This window comes from Salvelinus sp. IW2-2015, linkage group LG4q.1:29 (genome assembly GCF_002910315.2).
Source record: "Salvelinus sp. IW2-2015 linkage group LG4q.1:29, ASM291031v2, whole genome shotgun sequence".
NCBI lineage: Eukaryota > Metazoa > Chordata > Actinopteri > Salmoniformes > Salmonidae > Salvelinus > Salvelinus sp. IW2-2015.
In genome coordinates this window covers 72,291,491-72,304,981 of record NC_036842.1, presented here as the reverse complement: position 1 = coordinate 72,304,981, position 13,491 = coordinate 72,291,491, and the positions used below count along the sequence as shown (strand labels likewise).

General features: G+C 41.4%; 1 protein-coding gene across 1 annotated transcript in view; it reads left to right on the top strand.

The window, feature by feature from the left end:
* Positions 1–9,457, top strand: part of slc17a8 (solute carrier family 17 member 8) — a 34,100-nt gene extending 24,643 nt beyond the window's left edge. Inside the window, exons 8-12 of the mRNA XM_023985622.2 lie at positions 193–342; positions 3,554–3,686; positions 4,024–4,134; positions 4,558–4,685; positions 4,978–9,457. Of these exons, the coding sequence (XP_023841390.1) occupies positions 193–342; positions 3,554–3,686; positions 4,024–4,134; positions 4,558–4,685; positions 4,978–5,319 (864 nt within the window). The 3' untranslated portion in view covers positions 5,320–9,457. The remainder of the gene's footprint in view (positions 1–192; positions 343–3,553; positions 3,687–4,023; positions 4,135–4,557; positions 4,686–4,977) is intronic.
* The last annotated feature ends 4,034 nt before the right edge of the window (positions 9,458–13,491 follow it).

Genomic DNA, 13,491 nt, shown 5'->3' with positions numbered 1-13,491 from the left:
GAGACATAAGCAGGTTTAACAACAGTAATGCACAGGCTACCCATTTGAGTGCAGTTGACCCTTGAAATTGGTGACAAGCTTGACAAATGAAAACATAACCCAATACATAACCCAGGTTGACCCCTGAAATTGACCCATGAAATTGAGCCATGAGTCAGTAAGATCAGGTCCCTCTTCTCTGGCCCACCACAGAAATTCAAGACTCCATGGCGCCGTTTCTTCACCTCCATGCCTGTCTATGCCATCATCGTGGCTAACTTCTGCCGTAGCTGGACCTTCTATCTGCTCCTCATCAGCCAACCAGCCTACTTTGAGGAGGTGTTTGGCTTCTCCATCGGCAAGGTTGGTCTCACAGTCACTCTGTGTGGTATAGATCTAAGTCTCTATGCAATTTGTTATCCATGAAAAATGGGACCACAATCAGGGGCGAATTGGACATAATGGCAATTCTGACCAGCAGTCCATGTGCCTGTTTTTTTTGTTGCGTAATTTCTCTGTTAAACTAATCTATTATGGATGGTTTTCTGACAGGCTGAGCTGAGGTCATGCAAACTCACATTCAAAGTTAAACACTTCATCAGCAAAGAGACCTGCTCCGACTCTGTCATCAGTTAGAGAGCCAAGATCATGGATTGTAAAAAAACGGTAAAGGTGCCTATAAACGTTGAAAGAGCTCAGCAAATGGGACAACACATTGTATACAATACTAAGTAGTACAAGTGGAATCAATTATCATCAGACTCAAATGGATCATAATTTTCAACATCTAGATTATGTCTTACATGAAAGAAAGTACAGTATGTTAGAGAAAAGTTTGGCATGACACTGAACATAATATTAATAAATCATAGCAAATCAAATTTATTTGGTCACATACACATGGTTAGCAGATTTTAATGCAAGTGTAGCGAAATGCTTGTGCTTCTAGTTCCGACCGTGCAGTAATATCTAACAAGTAATCTAACAATTTCACAACAACTACCTTATACACACAAGTGTAAAGGAATGAATAAGAATATGTACATATAAATATATGGATGAGTGATGGCCGAACGGCATAGGCAAGATGCAGTAGATGGTATAGAGTACAGTATATACATATGAGATGAGTAATGTAGGGTATGTAAACATTATATAAAGTGGCATTGTTTAAAGTGACTAGTGATACATTTATTACATCCAATTTCTAATTATTAAAGTGGCTAGAGACTAACTCAATGTTAGTGATGGCTGTTTAACAGTCTGATGGCCTTGAGATAGAAGCTGTTTTTTAGTCTCTTGGTCCCAGTTTTGATGCACCTGTACTGACCTCGCCTTCTGGAGGATAGCGGGGTGAACAGGCAGTGGCTCGGGTGGTTGTTGTCCTTGATGATCTTTTTGGCCTTCCTGTGACATCGGGTGCTGTAGGTYTACTGGAGGGCAGATAGTTTGCCCCCGGCGATGCATTCTGCAGACCTCACTACCCTCTGGAGAGCCTTACAGTTGTGGGCGGAGCAGTTGCCGTACCAGGCGGTGATACAGCCCGACAGGATGCTCTCGATTGTGCATCTGTAAAAGTTTGTGAGTGTTTTTGGTGACAAGCCAAATTTCTTCAGCCTTCTTCTCCACGCTGTCTGTGTGGGTGGACCATTTCAGTTTTACCGTGATGTGTACGCAGAGGAACATTAACCGTTCCACCTTCTCCACTACTGTCCCGTCGATGTGGATAGGGGGGTGCTCCCTGTGCTGTTTCCTGAAGTCCACGATCATCTCCTTTGTTTTGTTGACGTTGAGTGTGAGATTATTTTCCTGACACCACACTCCGAGGGCCCTCACCTCCTTCCTGTAGGCCGTCTCGTTGTTGTTGGTAATCAAGCCTACCACTGTAGGGTTGTCTTTAAACTTGATGATTGAGTTGGAGGCGTGCATGAACAGTCATGGGTGAACAGGGAGTACAGGAGAGGGCTGAGAACGCACCCTTGTGGGACCCCAGTGTTGAGGATCAGCGGGCTGGAGATGTTGTTTCCTACCCTCACCACCCGGGGGCGTCCCGTCAGAAAGTCCAGGACCCAGTTGCACAGGGCGGGGTCGAGACCCAGAGTCTCGAGCTTAATGACGAGTTTGGAGGGTACTATGGTGTTAAATGCTGAGCTGTAATCGATGAACAGCATTCTTACATAGGTATTCCTCTTGTCCAGATGGGATAGGGCAGTMTGCAGTGTGATTGTGATTGTGTCGTCTGTGGACCTATTGGGGCGGTAAGCAAATTGGAGTGGGTCTAGGGTGTCAGGAAGGGTGGAGGTGATATGATCCTTGACTAGTCTCTCAAAGCACTTCATGATGACTGGAGTGAGTGCTACGGGGCGATAGTCGTTTAGGTCAGTTACCTTAGCTTTCTTGGGAACAGGAACAATGGTGGCCCTCTTGAAGCATGTGGGAACAGCAGACTGGGATAGGGATTGATTGAATATGTCCATAAACACACCAGCCAGCTGGTCTGCACATGCTCTGATGACGCGTTTAGGGATGCCGTCTGGGCCGGCAGCCTTGCGAGGGTTAACACGTTTAAATGTTTTACTCACGTTGGCTGCGGTGAAGGAGAGCCTGCAGGTTTTGGTAGCGGGCCGTGTCAGTGGCACTGTATTGTCCTCAAAGCGAGAAAATAAGTTGTTTAGTTTGTCTGGGAGCAAGACATCGGTGTCCGTGACGTGGCTGTCTTTTTGTAGTCTGTGATTTCCTGTAGACCCTGCCACATACGTCTCGTGTCTGAGCCGTTGAATTGCGACTCTACTTTGTCTCTATACTGACACTTAGCTTGTTTGATTGCCTTGCGGAGGGAATGGCTACACTGTTTGTATTCAGTTTTGCGCGAATGCTGCCATCAATCCATAGTTTCTGGTTGGGGAAGGTTTTAATAGTCACCGTGGGTACAACATCACCGATGCACTTTCTAATAAACTCGCTCACCGAATCAGCGTGTACATCAATGTTGTTGTCCGATGCTATCCAGAACATATCCCAGCCACGTGATCGAAGCAATCTTGAAGCGTGGAATCAGATTGGTCAGACCAGCGTTGAACAGACCTGAGCACGGGCGTTTCCTGTTTTAGTTTCTGTCTATAGGCTGGGAACAACAAAATGGAGTCGTGGTCAGATTTGCCGAATATGAGGGTGAGGGAGGGCTTTGTATGCGTCGCGGAAGTTAGAGTAGCAATGATCCAGAATTTTGCCAGCCCGGGTCGCGCATTCAATATGCTGATAAAATTTTGGGAGCCTTGTTTTCAGATTAGCCTTGTTAAAATCCCTAGCTACAATAAATGCAGCCTCAGGATATGTGATTTCCAGTTTACATAGAGTCCAATTAAGTTCTTTCAGCGCCGTCGAGGTGTCTGCTTGGGGGGGATATACACGGCTGTGATAATAATCAAAGAGAATTCTCTCGGTAGATAATGCACAAGGAGTGCACATTTAGTTTTTTGCGTGAGCACTACACAGCCAATAAAAATAATCAACTCATCCTCTAGCCTGATGCTCTTACCATTATTTCTGGGTGTTGTCTTGTTCCTCCTCACAGGTGGGGCTCCTGTCTGCTGTGCCTCACATGGTGATGACCATCGTAGTGCCTATCGGTGGCCAGCTAGCCGACTTCCTACGCAGTCGTAAAATCATGTCAACTACAAACGTCCGGAAAATCATGAACTGCGGAGGTATAGTACCCAGGACAGAAATGACTTAATTTCCCTTACATTGTACTTAGGTAGGGCATAAAACTAGCACTGATACAACGTGACTCTATACTTTTTTATAACAATTATGGCATTTCCTTCTCCTAATGTTGACATTTTGAAAACATTTGTGGAATATTATCTCTGACTTTAGCTGAAAACAAAATTGAGACTTCCTTGGAATGTTACCTAACGTTGTAGGAATGTTCACTGTTTTCTGTATATGGTACTGTATCAGGTCTGATAAAACTAGTAAAGCATTGCATCCCAATCAGGATTTGATAAGGTGGCCTTTGACCTTGCCCTGTGACCCCTGTAGGTTTTGGAATGGAGGCGACTCTGCTGCTGGTGGTGGGGTTCAGTCACACACGTGGGGTTGCCATCTCCTTCCTGGTGCTAGCTGTGGGTTTCAGTGGCTTTGCCATCTCAGGTATAAAGCTTCAGTTTAGCACCATTTAAATGTATTTATATAAAAGCCGTATTCAGTCAAATCAAGTTCCAAACATCGTTATTTGTGTGTTTCTGTTGTAAAGTCCTGAGCCCATGAATAAATGTTGAGTGTGGGGTTTTATCCTTCTCTTACTCCTGTATGGGGCAAGTAAGAGTAAGACGGATATTTAGGGTTTTCCTCCTGACTTGGTGCATTACATTACTGTTTGGCTAAATGGTTATTTATTAATTCAAATTGACATTTTTAAAACAACATTTATAAAAGACAGCATCAATAGTGTGTGGTATTCGATATCTAATAATAAATAATACATGGGATTTATGTAGCGCTTTTCCCAAATATGCTTCTACAGTGGGGTAAACAATTTATTCTGATATATTGTACTTGTTATGGCATCCTCAGGGTTCAATGTAAACCACCTGGACATTGCTCCTCGCTATGCCAGTATCCTAATGGGCATCTCCAATGGTGTTGGCACACTGTCTGGAATGGTGTGCCCCCTTATTGTTGGAGCACTGACTAAACACAAGGTATTGTAACATTCAACATTACAGATACATTCTAACAGCTGTCAATGAGATGAGCAAAATTTGCAAGGATAAGACTTCAGCATCCATGTTAGGAAGTCCCTCAGTTGTCAGACAAAACTCTCCCTAAGGGACTTCCTAATATGGATACCATATGTAAGTAACATGACTGGTGCACTAGACTATGACATACTTATTTTACAACATTGTCACTCATATCAAATGTTACATCAAAAAGTTACAGTATGTGTGTGACAGTTTGGTCACTGACTCATGTCTGTCCCCTTCCCCGTAGACCCGCCTGGAGTGGCAGAACGTGTTTGTGATAGCCGCCATGGTGCACTACACAGGGGTCATCTTCTATGCTATCTTCGCCTCAGGCGACAAGCAGGAATGGGCAGAACAAGAGAGCACCAGCGAAGATAAGGTCGGTATTATCGACGAGGATGAGCTGGCCGAAGAGACAGAGCTCAACACCGAGATTGCCATGGCACCCAAGAAAAGCTATGGAACCACAGAGAACTCATCGGGTCGCAAACAAGGCTGGAAGAAGAACAGAGGAGTCACCATGCAGGAAGATAAGGATGATGGGAACTCGCACCACGGGAATGGGAACTACCAGGAGCAGTATCAGTGATGCGCCCTAATAATCAGGGGCATTGGCTGTATAGATTCTCCACATTTTTCCTGGAGTGTGCACTTGCACACTTTCTCACATAGAAAACCAGAGGAAACCAGAGAAGGCTTAGTGGGAGGAGCTATAGGAGGATGGGCTCATTATAATGGCTGGAATGCAATGAATGGTACGAAGTCAAACATGTGGTTTCCATATGTTTTATGTGTTTGATACCTTTCCATTTATTCCATTCCAACTCTTACAATGAACCCGTCTTCCTATAGCTCCACCCACATGTCTCCTCTGGTGGAAACTCCATCCAGTCATTGCTTACACCAATCCTATGCTTTTATATCCATGACGTGGAGTGTGCAAATGCCCACTTCTGGAAAAGGTTATAGAACCAGGACACAAAAGTATCTCTATTGACCCCCTATTCACTGTGCACTACTACTACAGGGAATAGGGTGGCACAGTCACTTGAGCAGCACTGCAGGACTTCCCCTTCACGTCAACATCCAGTGAAGGAAGAAGAGTAAAATTCACARAGCCCGGCAGAACTATCAGTGGTCATTCTTCTGAGAAGTTACAAAAGAAGTTACAGCATCTATCATTTACCACAAACTGACCTTTTGTTGTTGTTTGGTCATTTGTGACGACCACCTCTATTAGGTCTTATGTTGCAAAATTTGAAATTGTGTTTTTTTACATAGGATAAAAGTAGAGAGTCAGAGCTAAAAAAAAAATGGCACATCATACTCTGCCGTTGAGGAACAATGGGAAAGTAATTCTGCTTTGAAAGTTGAACAACTTTTGAGAAAATGGCCCTTTGTCTACACCRATTCAACATTGTTCACACCCTCTTAAGCCCCACCCTTCTCTTTAATGATTCACATGTGAGGCCATGTGCTAAACAGAGTGAGTAAGGTAGTGTAGTAAACAACCAAAGATTTCAAGACTAAAAGTGGTGAAAGTAGTAGCTTACAATAAGGAAAAACACCAGGTAAAAATACACTTTATCTAGTCCTTGGCCTATATCCTAATCTGACTTTGGTACAGGTCATGTTGTTCTTCACATTACTGTCTATTSTAAACACACACTATATCAAATAAAATGTTTATTTGTCACATGCACAGGATACAGAAGATGTAAATGGTTACTTGCGTATTTGCATAGTAGKAATATCAAAAATAGAAAGTGTCCAGTCACTTTTGTTTAGACATGTACATATGTTCATGAAATCCAATAGATGGCTGTAATCACCCCCAGTCACACCTGGCTAATTTGATGGGTCATGTAATCATCTGGCAAATTGGAGTATTTTGTTTAGACATGTGAACCATAAACTAAACCCATAGTACTAGTAATACAAACGGATTGTCATAGCTAGCTACCATGCATGAAATGCTGTAGTATGAATCTGCAGGTAGCCAAAGCTAACCAACTTGGTTAAATGTTAGCAAACTAGCTAACATTAGGCTATAACTAGCCATGCAAATGGTTTTCTGAAATATTAATAATATTACTACACAGATCATACATGTAACGTAATGTTAGCTAGCGAGCCAGCAAGCTAACATTCGCTAGCTTGCTAACAGTAGGCTTTAACTTGCAATGAAAACAGCTTTGACAAAATTAGAAACCTATAATATGTAGCTAGACTCTTACCTGTATACATGGATGAACGCTTCACAGCAGACTGGAACCCTTTTAACTAAGTAAGACGTACTGTGTCGTTTCCGTTATGTTTGTACAGCTTGTTTGGCCTGCTGTGTCAAGTCATTCCGGTTTACACTGACTGTGTACAGAAAGTAGTCCATCACAACTTTTTCCCACTGATCTTTGTCAATAGCACCAGCTACATTCTGGGCAGCAATGCTGTTGAGATCAGTAGCAAAACTTGTGCAGTTCTCCATGACTAATGTTATATATTTAAAAAAAGCTGTGGTAGCAAGGACTATCTACACATACTGAGCAGCTCATGTTAGCTAAAGACAGAAACGTGCTACATGGCAGACCAATCTGAACTCATATCTCGGCATGTCCAGCCCGTCCATTATCTCAGRCAATCATGGCTAGCGGGAAGGTTCCTGCCTTTTTCCGTGGCTAAACCAACTAGGCTCGTAATTTAACCATTTTATTCGTATTTACAGATGGCATACACGTTTGTTATTAAGGCACATGAAATTTCACATGTTCCAGAAAGCATTTCTGTCCAAAAAACCCGATGTAATAATTACGTTAAAATGCCTCTCCTGTGAAGTAGTGACGTGTGACTTACGCCTAGCTTCCTGAAACGGGTCACATTTTGTCCATTTGACGGTTTTACCTCACACCAAGAAATCTTTTCATTATTGTGTGGTCCCTGATGATGAGGTCACATTTTCAGTTACAAAGTATTGTCAAATGAGAGACAAATTAGACACATTTGTCTGGTAGGAACTTATTACAATATTTGATGTAAAAATATATATATTCAGCTACTTGAATGTATTCAACTTGGGTATAATGCTGCCTTCTATTGCTCCTTGGAATCTGATATTTCCCATTTGTGAAGTCGTAAAAAACGACATAATTGTGTTCAAGTTTTGAAGTCAGAACAATTATCAGACCAATAAGATTTTAGCTAGCTAGATGGGCTAACTAACATTGATAATAATAAAGTAAGCTAGCGTACTAACATTTTCAACAATAATGTTAAACTAGCTACATTATCCACATTGTRAAAGTTTAACATTGTGAAAAATGGCTTTGATTTATCATGGGAAAGGCCAGTGATGAAATGTCACAAATCATAAACTTGCGAATCAAAATTATCCCCACTTTCCCAATTTTCCCCACTTTCCCACTTTGACTTGGAGGATCGTTCAAGTGGTTATTTCCAACTCGGAACCTTGTAACTCCAAATTTCCGACAGCACTTGAAGGCAGCATCAGACATGACAAATTAATACATTCATATTTTATGTCATTATAAATCMAATCAACATCAAATTTTTATTTATCAAGCACTCATTTATACAGTATTGGTCTGTACATAAAAACCGATTGATCAAATGCAAGATCAATCAAACATACAAATATTCATAAACGGATACCACATCAGAATTTCTATGACACATGGTTTTGATACACTAACATGTTTTTAACTCAATTTATCGGAATTTAAAGAAACGTAACACTTCTGTCATACCTCTCTCTCTTCCTTACAACTGCTGACCAACCTCCTTTGCACAGTAAGTGCAGATGAAACCTACTGTAGTGTGGCTTACCTTTAATTTAATGTAAATAGCTTTGTTTGGTGTCAGCTATGCAACTAAGGGGTATGTGCATATCATGAATGTGACTGGTTTGCTTTCCAATAAGAAGACCACAATGTTAAAATGATCTGCCTTTTTTGTTGCTTGTACCGATTTGCTACTGTTCAGTGATGACACTCTACCACAGCATTCAGCCTGCTGTCCATGCCTTAGCAGGCCCTAGTCCCACTGTTCCCCTTTAATGCACTACCCTTTAATGCACTATTTTCAGCATTGCTATGTGTAATTTTGGTGCTGTAAGCTCTCAGTAAGACACATGTACTGTGGAAGGTAAAACTGCACATATTCTCCAATTCAATATCTCATGGAGTGGGTTGATGTCACATATCATCATGCAATCATCTACTGTTTATCTATTTGATATTCATGTTTATTCCAAAAAATAAATAAACAATTTCTGAATGTAAATAAGAGGTAGAATGACTACTCCTCAAACTACTGCAATCTATTGATGCAATTACATTTTAGTCAACATTAAATGGGATCAATATTATTGCTATTTTTGGGATTATAAAATCAGTGATACATGGATTTTTTTGTTTTTTGTACAGTATATAATTATTTGTCCTTCTATTGTTTGCGGAATAGTTGATTTAATATATGGACTTTACTATTTTCAGATTTGCCAGCTTTTAACCTAATATGATCTATTCGAGGTTTATTGTTTAAAAAAGTAACCACACTGAACAAGTCTTAAGTCTTAACTATGGATCATTGAGTAATGTAAACCAAGTTGTTTTTCATTCCACCACTGATTGTTCATTTCAAAGTTCTTTGTGGGAAATCCACCATCAAGTGCAATTCGTCAATTGTTTTATTTCAAAATAAATCGTGCAGTTTGAAACACAATTTATCCGATTGTAAATGGTGGCAAAGCTGCTTTCAGGCTTGTGTGGACGTAATTATTTACACTCCAACATGTACACCTCAAACTGACCTCACACACAAGGTCAAAGAAACCACAAGGCCTTACGGTAAATTCCATGTATGGTTTGAAGGTAAACATTCTTTGCCATGAGTAATTGAACGCCTTAATAAAAACCACATTCACACCTGTTTCCTCCCATGGAAGTTGGACTGTCTTTATCTGTCACTATGACACAAAATGACAAAATGGCCACTCTACAATCAACACTAAGCTGTGTGTTTACAAATTAGCTCTCTGAATCAATGTGACAACTCCACAGACCGCTCTGTTTCCCATCTCTCAGTAAACATCCTTCACCTTATCTGTTCTGTTTCTAAACACTTACATCCATCAGTAAGCTGCTTCATTCTCACATTGATTGATAACTAGCAAATTAGTGGGACACTTTAGGTTACAGTAATTTGTGTAGGCAAACACTGTGTTTATTATAATTCCTGATTTAAAATGGGCTACTATAAGTGGAATGCTCAAGCGGTAACTCAGGATGAATATAATGAATAAAAAATAATGAATTGAAGCGTGTAATTTCAATATAGGCTATCACTTGTTCTTTCTATCCTGTATAAGACTGGTTGTAGGGATTTTCAGAGGGGAATGCTGTGTCAGCTTGCTATATTCTTGTTATCTGCTATTGTACAGTATGTTAACAAGTTGTTCTGACAGATAGACCTGAGAACGGTTCAAGGTTATGGACCTTGTTATTGGTTCATATTCATTGGCATTTTTGCGACAGTCCTTGGAGGTGGTTCAAAATAGTAAACAGTCAGCTTTTCCATTCACAATCAATAACTAAACATGAGGTGAAAGGAGAAAGGGTGAACGTGCACGAGGAGTGAAAAGAGATAGCATATTGTACACTACAAAAGTAAGGGTGATTCATTTTTTGAGGGCCATACTATACAGTATATGAAGCAAGCCATTCAACACTTGTCTGTGCTTTGCTGTGACACCCCAAAACATGCTGCATCTGTAGCACCATTACTTCTGGCAGTGTTTATTGGTTATGACCACACTACAACATGTCCAGCACAATAAACCAATGGAAATTGCACCCTTATCGGTAACCATACCCTCACTCAAAAACACCACTGGAAAGCAATACAATCTAATAGTGGAGAAAATACAGTAGCCTACTGTACACGTTACATGGTTCTCAGACCCACTACGTGTCCTTCTCATGAGGTTATCACAAACCAGTCACCTCCAAAGCCCTTGGACACAGAGCAGCTATTTAGTCCACAAACAAGCAGCAGTCAAACGCAAAGGTCCTGTTTATTTCAGATCGACTGTCTGTTCTGTTGACTCAGAAGGGCCCCTTTGGATGGAGCAACAGACCCATTAATGATTAAACGCTTGTTTTTTTAAACATATATATATATTCCTCTACGTATTTATTTGGACAATGAAGCTACAACTTTTAATTTGTCTCTATACTCCAGCATTTTGGATTTGAGATCAAATGTTTTATATGAAGTGACAGTACAGAATGTCATCTTTTATTTGAGGGCATTTTCATACATATTTGTTTTACCGTTTTGAAATGAATGCACTTTATGTAGCTAGTCCTCCCATTTGAAGGTGTCATAAGTATTTGGACAAATTCACTTATAGTGTATTACATTTAGTTAAAAGTGTATTATTTGGTCCCATATTCCTAGCACGCAATTACTAAACTCAGCAAAAAAAGAATCGTCCTCTCACTGTCAACTGCGTTTATTTTCAGCAAACATAAAATGTGTAAAGATTTATATGAACACAACAAGAATCAAAAACTGAGACATAAACTGAACAAGTTCCACAGACATGTGACTAACAGAAATGGAATAATGTTTCCCTGAACAAAGGGGGGGTCAAACTCAAAAGTAACAGTCAGTATCTGGTGTGGCCACCAGCTGCATTAGGTACTGCAGTGCATCTCCTCCTCATGGACTGCACCAGATGTGCTAGTTCTTGCTGTGAGATGTTACCCCACTCTTCCACCAAGGCACCTGCGAGATCCCAGACATTTCTGGTGGGAATGACCCTAGCCCTCACCCTCCGATCCAACAGGTCCCAGACGTGCTCAATGGGATTGAGATCCGGGCTCTTCACTGGCCATGGCAGAACACTGACATTTCTGTCTTGCAGGAAATCACGCACAGAACYAGCAGTATGGCTGGTGGCATTGTCATGCTGGAGGGTCATGTCAGGATGAGCCTGCAGGAAGGGTACCACATGAGGAAGGAGGATGTCTTCCCTGAACGCACAGCGTTGAGATTGCCTGCAATGACAACAAGCTCAGTCCGATGATGCTGTGACACACCGCCCCAGACCATGACGGACCCTCCACCTCCAAATCGATCCCGCGTACAGGCCTAGGTGTAACGCTCATTCCTTCGACAATAAATGCAAATCCGACCATCACCCCTGGTGAGACAAAACCGCGACTCGTCAGTGAAGAGGACTTTTTGCCAGTTCTGTCTGGTCCAGCGACGGTGMGTTTGTGCCCATAGTCAACATTGTTGCCGGTGATGTCTGGTGAGGACCTGCCTTGCAACAGACATACAAGCCCTCAGTCCAGCCTCTCTCAGCCTATTGCGGACAGTCTGAGCACTGATGGAGGGATGTGCATTCCTGGTGTAACTTGGGCAGTTATTGTTGCCATCCTGTACCTGTCCCGCAGGTGTGATGTTCGGATGTACCAATCCTGTGCAGGTGTTGTTACACATGGTCTGCCACTGCGAGGACGATCAGCTGTCCGTCCTGTCTCCCTGTAGTGCTGTCTTAGGCGTCTCACAGTACGGACATTGCAATTTATTGCCCTGGCCACATCTGCAGTCCTCATGCCTCTTTGCAGCATGCCTAAGGCACGTTAACGCAGCTGAGCAGGGACCCTGGGCATCTTTCTTTTGTTGTTTTTCAAAGTCAGTAGAAAGGCCTCTTTAGTGTCCTAAGTTTTCATAACTGTGACCTTAATTGCCTATCGTCTGTAAACTGTTAGTGTCTTAACGACCGTTCCACAGGTGCATGTTCATTAATTGTTGATGGTTCATTGAACAAGCATGGGAAATAGTGTTTAAACCCTTTACAATGAAGATCTGTGAAGTTATTTGGATTTTTATGAATTATCTTTGAAAGACAGGATCCTGAAAAAGGGACGTTTATTTTTTTGCTGAGTTTACATCAAGGTTGTGACTCTACAATCTTTTCACACAATAGCCCATAATGACAAAGTGAAAACATGTTTTTAATATTTTTTGCAAATGTATTGAAAATTAAAATGTTATATCTAATTTACATAAGTATTCACACCCCTGAGTCAATACATGTTAGAATCACCTTTGCCAGCGATTACCGCTTTTTGGGTAAGTCTCTAAGAGCTTTCCACACTTGGATTGTACAATATTTGCACATTATTCTTTAAAAAGTTATTTAAGCTCTGTCAAGATGATTGTTGATGATTGCGAGACAGACATTTTTAAGTCTTACCATAGATTTTCATGCCGATTTCAGTAAAAACTGTAACTAGGCCACTCAGGAACATTGAATGTAGTCTTGGTAAGCAACTCCAGTGTATATTTGGCCTTTAGTTTTAGGTTATTGTCCTGCTGAAAGGTGAATTTATCTTCCAGTGTGTCACGCCCTGGCCATAGAGAGGCTTTTTGGTTAGGTTAGGTTAGGCCAGGGTGTGACTAGGGTGGGCATTCTAGTGTCTTTATTTCTATGTTTTGTATTTCTATGTTTTGGCCTAACCAAATGGGTATGGTTCTCAATCAGGGACAGCTGTCTATCGCTGTCTCTGATTGGGAATCATACTTAGGCAGCCTTTTTTCCTTTGGTGTTTGTGGGTAGTTGACTTTGTTAGTGGCACTATAGCCTTAGTAAGCTTCACGGTTGTTTCTTTGTTTCTTGTTTTGTTGGCGACATTCTAAATAAAAGAAAATGTACGCTCACCACGCTGCACCT